General features: G+C 41.2%; 1 protein-coding gene across 15 annotated transcripts in view; it reads right to left on the bottom strand.

Annotated features, from left to right (window-relative positions):
- The window catches only part of DOCK10 (dedicator of cytokinesis 10), a 245,037-nt gene that overhangs the window by 14,218 nt on the left and 211,243 nt on the right, over positions 1-19,576 (bottom strand). For all 15 annotated transcript variants that reach the window (XM_073359912.1, XM_073359906.1, XM_073359915.1 and 12 more), the window contains 6 exons: positions 18,092-18,205; positions 7,167-7,313; positions 5,501-5,711; positions 2,252-2,442; positions 938-1,038; positions 483-621 (listed from right to left, as the gene is read on the bottom strand). In XM_073359912.1, the coding sequence (XP_073216013.1) occupies positions 483-621; positions 938-1,038; positions 2,252-2,442; positions 5,501-5,711; positions 7,167-7,313; positions 18,092-18,205 (903 nt within the window). The remainder of the gene's footprint in view (positions 1-482; positions 622-937; positions 1,039-2,251; positions 2,443-5,500; positions 5,712-7,166; positions 7,314-18,091; positions 18,206-19,576) is intronic.

Raw genomic sequence — 19,576 nt, 5'->3', positions numbered from 1 at the left:
AGGTGCAATTTAGAGCTGTTTACATACTAACATGCACCAAAGTAACTAAATTGGTTTTAATTCACCCTTTTTGTTATTTTCGTTTCAGTTTCTGTGTGGAATCTCTTATTGTAGATAAATTATTACTTGACCTAAATCAAAACAAGACACTCTTAATTTAAAGTAAAAGAGTCCACACCCAATCACTGCACCAAAATAACAAAAGGTGTGAATAAAAGGCAATTTAGTTATGTTGGTGGATGTTAGTGAGCTTTACACATAATATAGCAGGAATTATACAGGTCAGGATTGAGTGGCATTGGTCAAACTGCACAAATAAGTTTGCACAATAATTGTTGCATTGTTCTTGGTTGCAGTCTGCATTATTAGTATTTTACTTGTGGTTAATTGTACTAACCCTGAAGTTAATTGTATTCATTCATCAGAGGAAACAAATAGCCACCTCCATCCCCACCAGCAAAAGTTAAAATAGAACATCTGACCTGTTCATTCATGACTTCAGAGAGCTCGCTGAGCATATCCTTATAATGAGACTTCATTTCTTCTTGATATTCTAACTGGTCCTCTTTAATAAGGCGTTTGTTAACTTCAAGAGCATGCCCGCATGCTTCTGCAAACTGCCTACAAGCACAAACATACACCAAAGAACATCTGTACAAAAAACTCCAGTGAAAAAATATTATGCCCCCAACTTAAAGTTATATACTAGTTGGGGCAAATTATGGCACTCAGTTATAAATCCCTAGGAGTACTCAGGCCAATGTGATTTACACAGATGTCAAGAGAAATTTTACGCAAGAACGAATTGCAAGGCGTGGCTTTATCTAGTCGTACATACAACATTCTGTCTAATTTCATGTCATATCACTGAATGTTTCTCATCTGTTTGTACTGGCCAAACAAAGTCTAATGTTTACTTTAAAACCAGTATGTTTACCTGAAGATTTCCTTCAGAAGTTTGACTTGGTTATCAGGATATTTCTTAGCATTTGTTTCTTCAAGAAAAGCTCGGGCGTATGCCATTGGTCCTGCATTTACCTGTTGGGGGAAAAGCACCTGGATTAGGGAGCAGAACAGTACACTTTGACTGTAATTTATAATTCTCATTGTTTAAGGCTCAGGGTCAATTTCTGTGCTTACAGTGCGTGAAATGACACTGACTTCAAATGGATAGTACAGGGTGAATATGAATAGAGATTTTGTTCCGTATTCTGCATCTTGAAGACATTCTGCCTAGCATAAAGCTGCATTCAGGAAAGTGCCAAAAGCATTTCCCAACTGAAGCTAAACACATCGGTATTTATCTTCTACACATTTGTTCTGAATCAATGACTTAAGAGAAACTGTTAATCTTCCGAGGTGCCATTTTCCAAATACAAATATGGTAGGTATTTCAATTTAACAAAAATACCAAAATTAGACTGTACGTCAGATCCCTAGCAGGTGTAAACTGGAATAGGTCTATTGAAAGGAAAGGAGCTGTGCTGATTTACACCAACTGAGGATCTGGGCCCATGTGCCAGATAGATGAATATCTTAGAAAGTTTCATATGCAAACGGTGCACTGGACATTAGCTAATGTAGTCGAAAAACAAATCACACTGAATCACAAGGGCCAAATATGTTCTTCTCTCTAATCCCAGTTTTTCTACATAAGAAATCATTAAACTGACCTGTACAAGGTTCTCATTAAAAAAGTATCTGAATGCTCATTTGAGTACCAGGCTTTAGTTTAATATGGTCAGGCTGTTCAGGTTAGAAAGAGTTTAACATTTATTAGAGGAACACTAAGGGTATGTCTACACGGCAAGAAAAATACCATGGCACCAAGTCTCAGAGCCCAGGTTAATTGACTTGGGCTTGTGGGGCTCTGGCTGCCAGGCTAAAAAAACCCTCCACTCTCTCAGGGTTTCAGAGCCCAGGCTCCAGCCTGAGCCTGAACATCTACACTGCAATTTTTCGCTCTGCAGCCTGATCCCTGCAAGCCTGAGCCAGCTGACCCGGGTCAGCTGCAGCCAGGACTCTTTTATTGCAATGTCAATATACCCTAACAGACTTAATTATAGCAACACTGCCAGGCATCAATCCAACACCTATTAAAGTCGATAGGAGTCTTTCCACTGATTTCAATGGGCACTGGAACAAGACTCGAATACCCTGGAGTAAAACAGATTAAATATGCTCCACAAGTTGCAAAGACCCAAATAAAAAAGGTGGTTGGTACGTAAACATAAAACTGAGCCATTGTTACCTTGACGCTGACACTTCCTTGAAGTTTGAGTTGCAGTCTGATCATGTCCACTTCTTCCATTGTGCAAAGCTGTTTAAGTTCTGAAACCTTTCTGGACATCTCATCAATAGCTACTTCAATGGGGTTCAGTTCTGTACTTGTTTGGCTTATGACTTGAATACGCTTCTTCACGTATGGAAAGAAATGACTGGCTGCTCAAAAACAAATGTAAAACAGTCAAAGAGATTCCGCTCCCAGAAGCTGGTAATTTTGGAAGCAATGCTAGTGGGTTCACAGTTTAGACTGCACTCATTTTTTCCATTTTATAAACACCTTTGTGGTCCAGGAAAATTAATACATGTACAGGATTGGCTCAGCAGGTCTAAACAGACATTTTGATGCAGTCATTTCTGGTTCCATTTTGATCTAGCACTATTTGTCTCGTATATTTGTCAGACCCTGACAGCACATGACTCTCAAAACTCACAGATTTTAAAATTCACACCTTTCTTATTCTGTGTTAGGGCCCTGATTCATAAGCCTGTGTTTAACTTTAGGCACTTCAGCAGTTCCCTAAAATCAAAAAGACTACTCACATAATGAAAGACAGGCATGAACTTAAACCCTTTGCTTAGCTGAGGCTTAGATCTCCTAAATTTGCTAATTGTAACAAATCAATCATGAAACAGTAATTATCCGACATGACTGTTGTCATATTCACAAAGAGAAGCAGACAGGGAGGACATGCCTCATCAAAAGCAAGAGCTGGGAAGGAAATCATCCTGTGAGAATTTTTGAATTTCAAATTTTTTTCATGTCCCAAATTCGGATGAAAAGTCAAAATCTCAAACATTTTCATGAATCGAAAATCTGAAAAAAAATATTTGGTTAATTGAAAATTAAAAAAAGATAAATTTCAAAATGTTTTCTTTGGATTTTGACCGTTTTAAATCTTTTTTATGAACTATACGTTAACTTACATTTTGAAACAAAAAAATTCAACATGAAAAAGAGAACTTTTTCATTTTGAAAATATCATAACAGGATAATTTGACAATTTCAAAACTTTTTTTTCCCCAAAACCTTTTCCAAAATGGGAAATTCTTGAAAACCAGCCCCTTTCCAGGAACAGTTTAGATAATTTCTAACCAGCTCTATCCAACGTACTTCCTTACAGCTCAGCCAGCAAAGTGACTCAGCGAGTTTGTCTCCTGGACCTTGGGAAGTTTGGCAGAAAAATTTGCCTGTCCTAAGGCTCCTTTCTGGTTCTTCTGCATACGTTAGGAAGCCTCCTCAGCCCCATGTAACCCAATGGTGAGCATCAGTTACCGATCAGTTGGAACCCTGGACAAGGCCCAATGTACGTGATGGCTGCCATCTTGGCCCACACACTGGAGGTTGAACGACGGACCTCCAGAGCTAAAAGCATGAGCTGCTACCGCTGGAGCTAAAGAGCCACGGCTCTGTAGGTGGGGCTGCAAAAGACTCATATCCTTTGTAGACTGGGCACCTGTAATACACACTGACCAGTGGCAAAGAGTCCTGTGGCACCTTATAGACTAACAGAGGTATTGGAGCATGAGCTTTCGTGGGTGAATACCCGCTTCATCAGATGCACGCAGTGGGAATTTCCAGAGGCAGATATAACCTGACCAGTGGGTTACACTTGCCCTGAGTGTCCAGTGTTCTTTCCCCAATGCACATCAGTTGCTGCCTCAACCCCCACAGCTGCTCCTCTTTCCAGTGTTACATCCAGTTCTCTTGTAAACAATAAATGCTTCATTTTTATGTGTATAATTTCTATAAATGTAAAAACTTCTAAAATGTATCCATTTTATCCATGTAAAATCTAATGTATTGAGGCAGTGGGATGAGACAGTGGATGGGAGGGTGGATGTGGGGCGAGCAATGGACAAGTGGTAGTGAAGCTGGAGAGAGACGTAAGGTTCCAGCCCAGTACATAAAGCAAAGGATGGAGGCTGAGTGCATGCTTTGGAGCAGATCTGGCCAGGCAGCAGGGCTAAGGAAATTGGGGAGCTGATCAAACAACCCTATCTACTGATTAAAAGTTTACACACCAGTAGGCTAATACCCTAACACCGTAATACACGCACTTTCAGTTCAACAGTACTATTCCCTCCCCACCCCAAAGTCAACATCAAAGAACTTAGTACTGCTCAGATACTAAACAACAGCCATTGTTCTCTGTGCTTCATCCCCTCACCCTTGTAGCTGTATCATAAAAGAGATGCCTCCAGATACCAGGTATTTTTCAACCTTGACTCCACAAAACATTTAGGTGACTAAGTCTGTGCTGCAGGCAGCTTTTCCCATTTGGCCCTTTGGGGAGATTATATATCCTGAAGTCAGATGGGCTCTAAATTTTCTGTCATTTTGAAGTCTTTCCGTGAATGTCAGCCTCTGTATTAATTTCTACTTGTGAGAACAAAGCTCATCAAGTGCATTTCAGACAGTTTCTTGTACACTCATCCAAAATTTCAGATATGTCAAGTTTTAGCAGTAATTTCGTGGATGTTTATCACTTTTCTTTAAGATGAGATTTCAATCATGACAAAAAGCTGAACATTTTCTGTTCAGCACCACAGTTTAATCTGATTCAATGGAAACTGGTGCCTGCAATACTTCTTGCAAAAGGGTACCTTCCTGTCTTAGAACACAGGGATTTCTGGGCATATCTCTCACTGACAAGACATAAGATATATGGGGTTATGCTTTTTATATAGTTATTATATATTATATAGTAGCCTTCTGTAAACCTGGTATCATGTTTTAATTTTTAACAAATACTCATATCTGAAGTGGTTTATTTTTCCAAACAGGTAAATCTTGCAAGGTCCACTCTGGTTTATCTTTAGTCTATGCAAGCTAAGAAGAATAAAGAATGAGGATTCTGATTTCACTAAACTGGTATAAATCAGGAGTAACTTTACTGAGAAAGTGGGGTGAGTGAGAGGAGAGTAACAAGGAAGAATAATGTCAGCTGATTATTCTACAAACAGATCATTTTTCTTCTGTTATTTAATTGTCTGCAAAATCGTATAATGTGTGCAATTTGGGCATATTAAAGACTATGCACAGAAATACGGACACAGTCAAATGATTATTGCTCACTTGACACAAAACTGTCGGCAAACAACAGATTGTGGACCATATTATGCTCACTGATTTTTGAGCAGCATTGCCTTTGAAATCATATGCAATTTTTTTCTTATAGTCAGAACTCTTAACAGAAAAAAGGCAGCAACATACTTGTCAGGATTGTGCGTCTCTTGCATTGCTCTTCTACCCCTCCGTGTTTTTTTCCTGACAGCGTGAAAGGCGTTTCAAATACAAAATGGTTGATGTTGTGATGCATTTCAAAGTCGGTCTTCCTGTCATCAGCCTCCTTCTCGTCAAAGAAAGGCGTGACATATGTGACCTGGATATAGGCGTATTTTGGATCCAACTCTTTGGGGTTGACCTGTGTTAACATTGTTACACATGATGAAACAATGTATCTGATACTTAGTATTACTATTAATACAATCTCTGAGTGTTGTTTACAGGCTTGCTGTTTTTACCCACTGTGGTTTTATTGATATTTGTGTAAACACAGTTCATGATTTTTAAAGGTAATGTTGGACACATACATTAACATTTAGATCACTGACTGTGGGGCATGTTTTTCAGTTGAAGTCAATGGGAGTTTTGAGTACAGTTCAATGGCAACGTTGGATCTGGGTTGAATGAATTAGAAAGAAAATAGCCAATTTCTGCCTTGCAATGGTAATACATATTTGTGATGTACATTGTGATCACATTTGTGATTACAATGTAGTCCTTCGGCCACATCACCAGGCCAGTGCAGCCCTAGGCCCTGCTAGAAGGCATGGCTCATTTTTGTTATAAAACTCGTGCATACTAGTTCCGTACTTTGCTCATATCCATTAGAAACACCTTCTTGGAAACATTTATGGTATCACAACAGTGTTAAATCTTTGGCTCCCAGAACAGCCTTACCGCGAGAATGCCAGTGTGGTGTAGAGTAAAGTGTGGTTATGTGATCTTATACTTCAGTGGGAAAACTAGCTTTTTATTTAGTATATGGGTGTTGAATATAAAATAATAGGGCTAAATACTGACCCATGGCACTCACCCATGCAGGGAAGAAGGGGGCATGTGACTCATTACTCCCCTCAATGGACTGCCTACATCATGAGTCATAGTTGGGATATGTCTACATTGCAGCTGGGAGCAAGCCACCCAGACCCAGTAGACAAACCCATGTTAGTGGGGCTTGAGCTGCAGCGCTAAAAACAGCAGTGTGGATGTGGTGGTTTGGGCTGGAGCTCAGGCTTTGAAGCCACCAGTTTCAGGTGGGATTGTACTCAGCTGCTGCCAGCCATGCTACTGCAGCTACACTGCTATTTGTACTCCTGCTAGCTTGATGAGAGCTAGAATGAGTATATGTACCCAAGGAGGGACGGGGGACAAGTCACACCCCAGCTCACAGTGTAAGTATAGTCTTAGAGTAGGAGAGCCACCCACATGGGGTTTTATTCCTACCTTTGCCCCCCAACCCCGGATCTGAGAAGGTTGGGATGGGAAGGGGGTGGAGCTCTTACTATCCCCCTAATGTACCAGCAAGTACAGTGGAACCATTGCAGAAGGTAGACTAAGCAGTGCCAGGTAAAAGGCTTCCACTGCTTAATATACCCCTGGATTAAGAGGGAACCAGGACCAGACTGTAACTCTGCTCCTGCATCACTGCCACTAAGTGCTGCCTCTTACTCAGGGCTTGTGGTAACTCCACAATCCAGCCCATAATATTTTGAATGAAAGGAACAGGTTTTTCACCAATTACCAAACCAATTCACAGAAGTGCAGCATGTGTTTTTGAAAGAACATGCATCTAAGGGCAGCATTTCTCCCATACCTTGTTGGAATCTTGTATCATCTTCACATTGTCTGCTCCAAACTTATCTGCATAAAGTTTTAGCAGTCTCTGCGAGATCTCAGACAGCCCTGTTAACTTGGGTTCTTTATAGATATATTCTTTACCTTCCTCTTCTTCAAAAAACCCCTGTTCAAAAACAAACAGAAAAGATCACTCAGTGTAACAGATCTGGCAAACTAAGTGTAAACAGAAAATAACACATACATGTTTACTGTGACATAAGGTTTAATGTATCCAATTGTTTAGATATTGGAGTCATTGATTGGTTTTTCTGAGTGCTACAGCATGTGGTTGATGAAGGAACCTAACACATTACACAAATTTCGACATTAGACAGAACATACGTCTAAATTTTAATCAGCTGGACAAGACAACTATTGTGAAATACAATGTAAACAACATTGGATATCAGAGGATTTGTGTATAATGCATGCTTTTATTTGCCTATGTGGAGAGACTGCCATCTAGTGGTACATTCTAGTTATAAATTACAGATGACCAAATTAGTAATGGCTCATGGATTTACATGAAATACTGTTCTCTCTTCACACAACAAATCTTTCAAGCAATAAGAGCATAAAATTCATTGGGTGTAAAACTATCTTGTTAGGATGCCATGCACAACAACTGTGTGGGAACAACAAATGAACTGATCTGTATCTTAGTTCATTTAAATAGAGTATTCTGCTGTAATCTTGAAAAAACCAATAATACATTGTGATATCTTCTAAGACAATGTAACATCTTATTTACACTGGAAAAGATAAAATTGCACAGACTGTTGACTTTTACAAAAAGACTGCTGCACAGTCTTTGCAAAGCCATGTACTTACAACATTGGACGTAGCTGGCAGTGTATTAATAAAAGGTCTGTTGAAGAACAAAACAAGAACCTGCCAGTTTCCGTAAGAAATATTGACCTCAGAAAATTAATATATAAAATACACCATATGCAAATAAAACATACATAACTGGCGTATACTGACAGTTTAGGATAAAATCTTTCCTGGCTGAATGAAACAGGTCACATGTACCACACCCATTAACAATAATTGGACTTTACCACTGACAATGATCTTATACTTCAGTGGGAAAACCAGCTTTTTATTTAGTATCCGAGTGTAAAATGTAAAATACAAATAGGGCTAAATCCTGACCTGTGGTGCTCACCCTTGCAAGGGAGCCGGGGGCATAAGCTGGATGGGTTGCATACTCTGTTGCTGGACTTTTGGCAATGCAAATATTGCAGCATATACCCAAACAATGCCCCCTTGCTTGTCAATGGAAAATAACTCATTTAGCTTGGATGTCAGAGGAGATCGTCAGTAAAGGTCAGCAGCTACAATACAGGCAGCAAGTCAGAATGATAAGGGTAAAAAGGACAGCAAAAGACATACAAATAAAACCCTTTAGCCCTAACATATTGTGGGAAAGATGCCTGAAGTTGTAATATTCCTTAGTAAGCATCAGAGGAAAAGTCCCATCTGTAAGACCTACTGGAAGGCAGAAGAGCGCAAATACAGTCTGGGACTTTCAAAGGCGCCTATGGGAGTAAGGCACTGAACTCCTACTGAAAGTTATTGGGAGTTGGGGGGGGTCTAATTCCTACGGGTGGAACCTTGGAAAGCCCCAGCGAAAAAGTAGTATTTTTACACCTGATCGCATTTCAACCTTGGCGCCAGGAGAAAAAAACAGAGAAAAAAAGATTAATTGTTAATTATCTGCAGGGCCTATCATTACAAAATGACATAAGACAGTTACAGCTTTGTAAAAATAAATTAACTAAAAATGCTAATGTTCTTTTAGATCATGTGAAAGAGAAAAAGGAAATGATCTTTATTTCAGCAGAGCTGAAGAGAAAGAAGGATCTGGCCATAACTCATCTTCCCAATTTCTCCAGCAAAGTGGGCCCGCAGTACCTCTAATGAAGGGAGGCACTATTTCCGTATGCTACACTATAACGTAGATATCACTGTGCAGCATCATTAATTATAGAATGCCTCTGAGATAGAATAAAAAGAAAATTTTGTGATCCCCTTATGGAAACTAGTTCTGATGCATCAGGTAGTTGTGTGCTATACAGGAAGTCAGACTAAGATGATCCTAATGGTACCTACCAGCCTTAAAATCTATGAATCTGGGAATAGGAAATAAAACTTTGTTGTTAAAAGAAAATATGGTACCTGCCACTATGGCTTACAAAAGCTGACTTATACCATGCACATTTCTTAGGGGCACAGACAGCAACTAGATTCATGATAATTTTAATCACCCTCTTCTACACAGAAAACACAGAAAGAAATTTCCCTCTTCTTTCACATCATTTAGTAAAAATTAACCCAACACTTTCTCACATTCTTTGCCTATTTTGTCTCCTTTTCACTGTAAAATGTTCCAGAGGAGTGATTTTTAATTTTATTTTTTTTTAAGATTAGAAAGTGCCCAGCACATTGTGGGTATTGCTGAAAACAAATGAAGAAGGAGAATTGTAATAGTAACCTATTTAACCTTATTATTAACCTATTATTATTATTATTATCACTGAAATCACATCATAGGCATGCAAGGCAGTTTCCAGACAAATGAAGGACAAAACCATGCCTGAGGAGCTTACATCCTGTAAACTCTTACTCAGGTGATTGATTTTGATGGGACATAAGTTGCTTTCTGATCTCACCCCCACTGAAGTCAATGGAAAATTACTTTGGGTGAAAATACATGAAAACTCCATTAATTCTATCCAACCCCAATAAAAAGCTAATCTAGATTGTTCTGACTGAAAATCATCTGCTTTATGTAACCACTGAATTAAAAAAAGATATTTTTGAAATTAATCCTGCTCTGAGCTGGGGTAGCATATCCTCTTAGTCACTGGCACTTTATACATTTTTGCTAGCTAAAGCACAGCGTTTACATGTAAGCGTCAGATTGCCGTGCTGATGCAATACAGCACTTTGAGATGATACTTGTGCTAATCATTTCAGTAAAAAAAGATAACTGACAGATTTCTTCTACTCTTTAATGCGAGAAATATTATTTAAAAGCGTGGTCTCTAACAAAACTTCAAATGAGAAGCAGGAATTCTCTGGAAGCCATATAATAATCCTGTCTGCCATATGCCACAAATCTGGCAAAGACCATTAAGAGTCAGATTAAAAAAATGTATAGGAATCAAATATCCTCCAGTTTAGGGATTTTAAAATATTAAGTAGCTGAGGTCACATTATTAATGTATAGCAACATCTTGTTTTCATATTGCCTGCTACTGATTTATAAGGACAGTGTGATGAACTGCATGTAATGGTGGAAATGAACTCTCAAACACTGGTTATTGGTTTCCAGTAAACTTTCATTCATTTAGGCCCAGGCTGTGACTGACGTTGAATGGCTATCCAGTGTGGGGACAACTGAAGGAGCTTCTCTTTCCTCATGCAAAGAAGAGTCTCTGTCATAGCTCCTAAGCTCAAGGAAGTAAAAGGACCTCCCCTTTTGTGCATTCCTGGTGCAGCATATCACCTCAAAGGAGTTGGGCTATGGTGAAGCATGGCCTTATGTTACCTCCTTTCTGCACTGGCTTGTGGGGCAGGTCAGGTGCACCTGAGGGAGCAGGCTGCATCTCTAATTTATGTTGCCTGAAATGGCCCCCATGAGCCATTGCACCAGGCAGGATTGATGGAGCACAGGGCACTCTGGCCAGGTCCCTTTGCCCCAATATGACCATTAACTTGGCAAAGGGAAATGTCTGATCCTACCAGATGCTGAGTATCTCCTACAAGGTCTCAACTCCCACAGACCTCAAGGATGCTGAGCACCTTGCTAAACTGGTCTAAGAACATCTTTAAGACACAAAGCCTTCAAAGCTTCAAAGGAGAAGGGTACATTTCCCATTCAAATACTTCCTGCTCTGCCACAGATTTGTTTGTGACCTTGGGCAAGACTGCTCTGCCTCTGTTTCTCCTCCTACTCTTCGTCTGTCTTGTCTATTTAGATTATAAGCTCTTTGGGGCACGGATTCGCTATGTATTTGTACAGAGCCTAGCACAATGGGGCTCCCAATCTGGTTGGTGCCTATAGGCCAGGAGTGGGCAAACTTTTTGGCCCAAGGGCCACATCATGGTGCGAAACTATATGGAGGGCCAGGTAGGGAAGGCTGTGCCCCCAAACAGTCTGGGCCCTGCCCGCTATTCGCCCCATCCCACTTCCCACCTCCTGACTACCCCCTCAGAACCCCGGACCCATCCAACCCCCCCTGATCCTTGTTCCCTGACTGCCCCAGACCGCCCTCCCCGGGATCCCACCCCCTATCCAACCCCCCTGCTCCCTGACTGCCCCCCCAACCCCTATCTACACCCCCGCCCCCTGACAGACCTCCCGGGACTCCCACGCCCTGACTGCCCCAGAACCTCCACCCCATGCAACCACCCCTGCTCCTTGTCCCCTGTCTGCCCCCCCCGAACCCCCTGCTCCTAACTGCCCCTGCTCCCTGTCCTCTGACTGCCCCCCGGCACCCCCTACCCAACCCCCTCACCACAGCACACGTGCACCGCCACCTCCTTACCATGCCACTCAGAGCGGCAGGAGCTCACAGCCCTGCTGCCCACGTGGCGGCGTAGCTGCGGGGGAGGGGAGGCTGCAGGGGAGGGGCCAGGAGCTCAGGGGTTGGGCAGGACGGTCCCACAGGCCAGATGTGGCCTGCGGGCCATAGTTTGCCCACCTCTGCTATAGGCACTACTGCAGTACAAATAAACAGTCATAATAGTCAGCATTAAATACTGAAGTGCTGGACAAATCCAGTATTTTAGCACAAAATACCAGCCTGTAATTTTTACCTTCTGAGATTCTGAGTGAGGCTGTGCCTTTGGGTGATAAAGACTGTTCCACTCACTACTCCCAGACCACTTAACAATGCATTCTAGTGCAGGAGCATGGGCCCATCGCTTCTATGGGTGCATGGGGGGAGCACTGCCTGTGGCTTCCTGATTTTTCCTGGCCCTTTCATGGGCCCCATAAAGTTCTTCACACCCTCCCATCCTGTTCACACATGTTAGGGCCAGAGACAATCTGGGCCTCACCTTCTTTAAGTGGTATATATTTTTTATTACATTCTGAGATCTAAACACCATAATTCTGCCCCTATTTAAAGGAATGAAATGGAATGGACATACTGTAGTTTAAGATGGAGTTAGTGTACAACAAAGGGACACACAGCAAGTTTGGGATGGCTGTGTGAAATGAACTGCTGAACTGCAACAGCCCACTGGCAAATGTTTATGGAGAGGTTTCTGGTAAATAATTCTGGCAAGCGTAATGACTTGTTGAGCCAGCTGTATGGGTAAAACATCTATCTGATGTGTTTGTAATGAGCCCATCACCATGTTATCTAGATGCCACACACATATGCAACTTAAAAAGCTTTTGAAAGAGTCACATTTTCCCTCCCCCCTTTGACATCACCACTTTCTGTGGTACATGAGGTTGTTGGTCTCACCTGTTTCCTAGGGAAGATCCTGACAGTGCCTAGCATATTGTGGGTCATTTTTATTGTAAGATAGTTTGGATTACACCCCTAAAGTGGCAGGGCCCAAGCTCATCCTGATCTTCATACATAAGGGGTTCAACAGTTGCCCTGGCACTGTGAATCTTGGCATTCAGCTCCCAACAGTTATACCTTGAACACCATCAAATTTAGTTTCCAAACTGATCAGTCTCTGAAAGTGAGTCTCAGGGAAGAGTAAACCCCAGTCCAGTGAGGCTTCGAAGAGTAGCACCAAGACCCTGAAGTTTTTATTCTGGCTGGGAAGTCAGTTAAGGACACGAAGCAACAGAATGATGTCTGTAGAGCGGGTTGGCTGCTGCTTGCTGGAATGGCATGACCTTCTGTGTGGCCTTTATGGTCAGTTCCAGGCAGAATGTACCGCAGTAGTATAGCCTGAAGGTGATGAAGGCATGGGTTTGTCATTGCTGGGTTCAGATCAGATAGAAAAGGGCACAGTATCCTAACCAGCCAAAGATGGAGACAATATTTCAGGCATTCACGGCTTTTTTGGGTGTGAAGAACTAGCAACAAATACAACAGGACACTGAGGCCTTGACCTTGATAATTGATCAATATGACTTTGACAATTGGTAAGAGAATTCAGAGCTGTTCTTATGGTCTTGAATTTCTTTTTTTCTCCTACCAGCAACACATAAGATCTGTCCATACTGAGTCTGAGCTAGCTACAATTCATCCAGGCACTTATCTTGCACAGGTGCTCAGATATCTGAATCATGGCACTGTCTGGAAATGAGACATTGAGCTGGGTCTCATTAGCACATTGCTGGTGCAGAAGGCCATAGTGTCTCACCACCTCCCCAGTTCTGAATGCCGTTGGCAGAACTCATAGTGCTTTTGGGAAGAAAGAGCAGCCCCCATTTGTGACCCGTTGGGATCTATTCAACCAAAGTCAAGCTGAACCAGCTTAATGAAACTTTGCTCACCAGTCCTATATCTTACTGGGGAGCCAACAGCCCCCCTTGGAATAAACTGCTTCTATGCTCTAGTCGATGCAGAAGCCTGATAATGTGTAAATGTGTCTTGCAGTGTGCATTGTTGAAAGTAGAGAAATTCCTAGCTGCATTGGGAAAGACGAATTAATCTGAATTCATTTTGTAATCTAACTACCAGCTCAGTGAAGATAACATAGGTCACTGAAATGCAGAAGGGAAGCCAAGTTTTTATTGGCTTTATCAGAAATCTCAGGTTTTAATAAATAGGCACAAATATTGGGGTATCTCATTGCTCAGTCACAGTTGTGCTGTGCTGAAGTAGTAGCAAGTACTATGCAGCTGTGACTAAATGAAAAGACTTAAAGGGTCATTGAGTGGGCTTCCTTAACTGTATCAGCTAAATCAGAATGTGCAGTTCTGCATTGTTAAAACCTGCATTATTCCAAGGCAAGTAGGGACCTAACCTTTCCAATGCTGATTTGCACATGCAGGTACAGGTATTGGGCGCAAATTTTAGCTGGCCCTTGCACAGGTGCACAAAAAGTATGGGCTTACAAGAACTTCCAAGGGGCTGGTGAGATCCCATTGTGGAGCTCCTGTGGGTGTTAGCTGCCTAAAAGGGAGCACTGATCATGATCACCACCCCAGCCAACTGGGCTGCAGAGTTTCACCCTTTCTAAGGATGGCAGAGCTGTTGGTTCACATGTGCACTACAATTTCTCCTGAGGGCTCTAGCAGCAATGGAATCCATCCGCAGAGACCTCCAACACACCTGGTAGAATCTTGGCCCTTGCAGGTGGAACTGTGGATTTTCAGATGCCAGTGCAGATTTTTCTCCTATAGAATGGCTGCGCTTGAGAACTCGGGGGGCGCATTTAAGAGGTCTGCACCACGGAGAAGCCAGAGCTCCCATGTAAAGTTATTGTAGATTTGATTATAATCTTGACACCCAGAGGCAATCAGAATTGTGCCCATTTTTTATGGCTGGCGAATCTGTCAGATACACTGGAAAATACTATAAAGTGATTTTTGTCCATTGTTCAGACAGGGTTAAAATAGTGCAATTTTAAAATTTCACTGTGAACCTCTGAAATCCTCACTTGGGGTCAAGACAGAATGCACACACCAAGGAGCTGCACTGTTCTAAGAGTATTTTATCCAATCTGCCCTCTATGGGTAGTTTTTGTTGCAGGGGAGAAATACAAATGTGGCACGTCATGCTCCTGCTACTCAGAGGATAAGTAAGTATTTTGCATTATGATGTTTCTGCCACTTTTGAATAGGTATTTAATTTTTAAATGCTGATTTTCACTCTATTGTATCGCAGTTATATTATACTGAAGAGAGCAATTTTCATTAATTTACATCAATTTAAACGTCTGTAGTTTTATTGAAAAGTTACTTTTTCACTATATTTTTGTTAGAACTTTTTGCTTATATGGCTAAATACCTATGATATTGTCGTCCAGCATTTTAAAACCTCAGGCTAGGCACCCAAATCCATATGGAGGTGCTTAAATAAAAGTCCTTGATTTTCAGAAATGCTGAACATGCCACAACTTCCACCGTGAATACAACAGTGAAGTCAATAGTAGCTGCCGATGCTCAGCACTTCTGAAAAATAACAGATGCCTAAATAAGGATTTGGGTGTCTAATTTTGTAAAGTTTGGACTTGGTATCACTTAGATGTAAAGGGTACTTAGTCTGCCTGCCGGACTAAAGTAGGAAAAAGAATGTGTCTATACAGTTTTAAATTAATTTAAGGAAGATCAAAATAACCTTTCATTATTGAGGTTTTCAAATACTCTTGGCAATGAATGGATGAAAAAGTCTAAGGTGTATAATGAAAATGGACGTTATTGGCATGTGGGGCAAAGGAGTTTAGAGAATTACAAAAATGATACTTTTCGGAGGGAAAAGTATGCAGGCAAAAGCCACAAATGGAAATGGATTGATTTTTTCCCTTTCAGATCAGGCCTTATTTCTAAGGTTGTCATGTTCGGTTGGTAATATGGTGCTAAGAATATTTGTTTGCAACCAAGGGATGTTCTTTGACCGACTAAGTGCACTTCAGATTTCCGCTGGTAAATGCTATTACCCATCATTGTTCTTTTAAAGCACTTACCTTTAATTTCACATTACACTCCTATCTTTTGTCACTGGGGCTTTGTTAGGAACAATCGAGGCCAACTTCGCCTCCCACAACATGAAAGCTCTTTACTTCTTAGTGAAACTAAAAATTCCATGAATGTATTTTAAAGCCATGTGTTTGTTCACAGCTTAAATTAAGCATGCTCCAGCGTATAAACCAAGCGGCATTTGTTTGCAAAACAATCATATTCTTTATATCACTAAGGCTGTTTAAATGAAGTTGCCCTTGTTTCACTGGCTGCAGAAAAGCTTTTGCATTGTAATGGAGATTTTAATCCTGTTTGTTTGAGCGCAGCTCAGCTACTCATGCAGGACTAGTTTTAAACTTAAGGCTCATCCTTTACTGAAGACTGGCATGCAGTTGCACTGCCCCAGGAATTGCCTTGGGAAGAAACTGTGACTTCAGAGTCACAATGGCTCCCCTGCTTCCCTCTTTCTTAGAAAGGTGGGGGAAAGTAAGTCACGGAAGTCCTTTATAGGCTGCACTTTGCTTTTCCCCCTTGCACCTGAAGAGTCCAGTTCCGCTGACCAGCAAACAGGGACCAATTCTTGGTCCCTTCCTTCTACTCCTTCCTCTCCCCGACTCACAGAGGGGATCGTTAGGTGTACAGCGCCACTGTTCCAGCTATAATTGGAGTAGGTCCTGTGTAGCTGAGCAGAGAGTTAGGAGTCATACTCCATTGAGTAGGTTTCAGAGTAGCAGCCATGTTAGTCTGTATTCGCAAAAAGAAAAGGAGTACTTGTGGCACCTTAGAGACTAACCAATTTATTTGAGCATAAGCTTTCGTGAGCTACAGCTCACTTCATCGGATGCATAAAGTGGAAAATGCAGTGAGGATGTTTTATACACACAGACCATGAAAAACTGGGTGTTTATCACTTCAAAAGGTTTTCTCTCCCCTCACCCCACTCTCCTGCTGGTAATAGCTTATCTAAGATAGATAGATAAGATCACTTTAGATAAGCTATTACCAGCAGGAGAGTGGGGTGAGGGGAGAGAAAACCTTTTGAAGTGATAAACACCCAGTTTTTCATGGTCTGTGTGTATAAAACATCCTCACTGCATTTTCCACTTTATGCATCCGATGAAGTGAGCTGTAGCTCACGAAAGCTTATGCTCAAATAAATTGGTTAGTCTCTAAGGTGCCACAAGTACTCCTTTTCTTTTTACTCCATTGAGTAGCTGCTTAAACCTAGTGCACAATTTTGCACTTAAAATTAGAGCTACAATAAACATTTCACCAGAAGAAACACGGGGTGCAGTTCTGCTCCCAATGAAGTCAATAGCAACGCTCTCGCTGAGGTCACTGGCAGTAGGGCCAATGGATTCAGCATGGTGATGGATACATTTTTGTAATTCAGGGAAACCAAACAAACAAAAATTAGTTTGCAAGATGTGACAATGAATGAAGCAATGTTATTTAATCTGCCACATTGAATAGTGAAAAGCACAAACAGTTAAGGTTAAGTAAACAGTACCGGGGGCAGGGGAGGATGAGTGAGAAGAATTAAAGAAAGCATGCAAGAGAACAGAGAACTTACCACAGCCTTGAATAAGACCAAAAGAAGAAAAGAGCATTAAAAACTAATTAGCAAACAGAATGATTCATATCAATCTGTTGTTTACACACCTTATTATTACAGAGGAATGGAAATTGCAAGGTTGCCAAACATGTCTTAAAGGAACATGCTGGCCTCCCACAATGGTTTCCAGTGGGAAAAAGCGTAAATTCATGCCACAGGGATTGCTCTGAACAGGCTAAAGCACAGTAGATTGCATAAAACTACTGTATAGCATATTGCATAGAATCAGAAGGGGCTGAAAAGCAAAGGTCAGAAAGTCAGGAAGAAACGCAACAAATTAGCTACTGTTCACAGCTCTAGTTTATGGTGCTTAGAAAGATGGGACTGAATACTGAGGTCATTACTAGGATTTATTAAATTCTTATCACACAAAACATCACTAACCTTGACTTCAGAATCAGCTTAGCCTGAGTAAGGAATGACTAGAAATTGAGGTGCAAATTCTGCTCTCAATCGCACCAGTGTAAATCCATTCTAACAATTTACACTGACGTAAAGTAAAGACTTCTGGGCTCAGCCCAGGCTTTTTAATGAACTATTACAACATAGTTTCATTGTTGACCGTGTTTGCCTAGTTTAATTTCCTTAAGAAAAGTGTGTCCAGAATGATTTTCCCAAAATGTGCAGTTTTATATCTATAGATACAAGGACATACACACGAAATCTGAGGCTAACGTACCTGTCCATAAAAAGCAACACGATAGTATCGCCCGAACAAACGTTTCTCAGAATTCACTACTTCTGCAACCTTCAGATATGATCGATGGATGTCATAGTACAGATCTGACAGTCTCTAAAGTAAAAGGAAACAGAAGAAGTGCAATGTAAAATTATATTTTTAAAGGCTTTATTCAGGCTAAATTTGCCTCCATAGGATTTCCAGTCATTTGGAGGTGGCTACCTTCTTTATTCTCAGTAGCAGCTGCAAGAGGTCAATTTCAAGACTCCTGCCTTCTCCTGGCCACACAGTTTTAGGGTGGTAGTAGCCTTCTTGCATAGCTCCATAAGGAAAGAGTTACAGTATAAATCTGTCCCAACGTGTAGAAAAAGAAATGGGATGGTCCCCCCACATCTGGATGGCCAGTGATGAGGCTACTCATCCTGATTACTGAACTGCGATTCAGTGGACATGGAATGGAATTAAGAGCACATCCTGAGAGACACAGCACAGAAGGGGCAGCCTCGGGGCGGGCATCAGGAGTCTCTTTATACCACTTTTGCACCAAACCACCCCCACCATCAGATAGAGCACTACTGCCCTTATACGCCATCGCAAGCCAGAATCAGCTCCAGGGTATTTTGGCTGGATACAGTCCTTACTCCTTCTCAGTTTCAGTTATTCTATAACTTTATCATCATAGTGTGAACTTCTGGTAAAAGCCATGTTTTGCACTGGGGCCATGCTTCCTAAATGACATCCCATGCTGTTACTTTTTTCCAGTTTAAACAAGGAAATCAATGACTTGGATTATTATTAAGTAATTGCTTTTCTACTTTAAATGAAAGAAAAACAAAAGCAAACATGGAATAATTTCAAAATTAAATCCTTTATCCTGTAATTTTGGTTATTTTGATGCTTAGGTATATCTAAACATTTTCACTGCTACAAATCAACTCTCTGATAAATGCATATAGGAATTCCTATTCAGTTGGTCGAAGGGGTTGTAAAAATAAGAATAGACCTCTAGAAGGGTCATATAATGCTAGACATAGACTAAAATATCTAAATAAAAAATAGCTAGAATTTTGATATAATTTCACCAGGCAACAATATTATGGTTTTAATGAGCTTTACAGGTTCATTTGTCCAAAGAAATTTGCAAGTGTGATTTTAGTGCCTATGAAAGGAACAGGATTTGAAAGCAAAGCCCTTTATCCATTCATGGCACAGGTAAAGCATAGGTGATAGCAATGTGAGTTTCCATCCTCTGTCCCACCAGTGTACCCAAACCCTGAGCTGGTGGGATCAGTTTTGTGGGTTAGAGAGTAGATACTTCCCCCGCCCCATCCAGTTAGTCTTTCTTCTTTGACTGCCTAAAAGGGGATTGTTTAGACCGCAATCCTGCAATGAACTTCAAATAGGCACAGGAGCCTGCTCACTTTTTGAGCTCATTGCATGTCAGGGCAACGGTCATTATAGTGATGTGGACCCCAATTCTCTTGG

The sequence above is a fragment of the Lepidochelys kempii genome, chromosome 9 (assembly GCF_965140265.1).
Source record: "Lepidochelys kempii isolate rLepKem1 chromosome 9, rLepKem1.hap2, whole genome shotgun sequence".
Taxonomy (NCBI): Eukaryota; Metazoa; Chordata; order Testudines; family Cheloniidae; genus Lepidochelys; species Lepidochelys kempii.
Note: the sequence above shows the minus strand (reverse complement) of the source record. Positions and strands in the feature narration are given on the sequence as shown.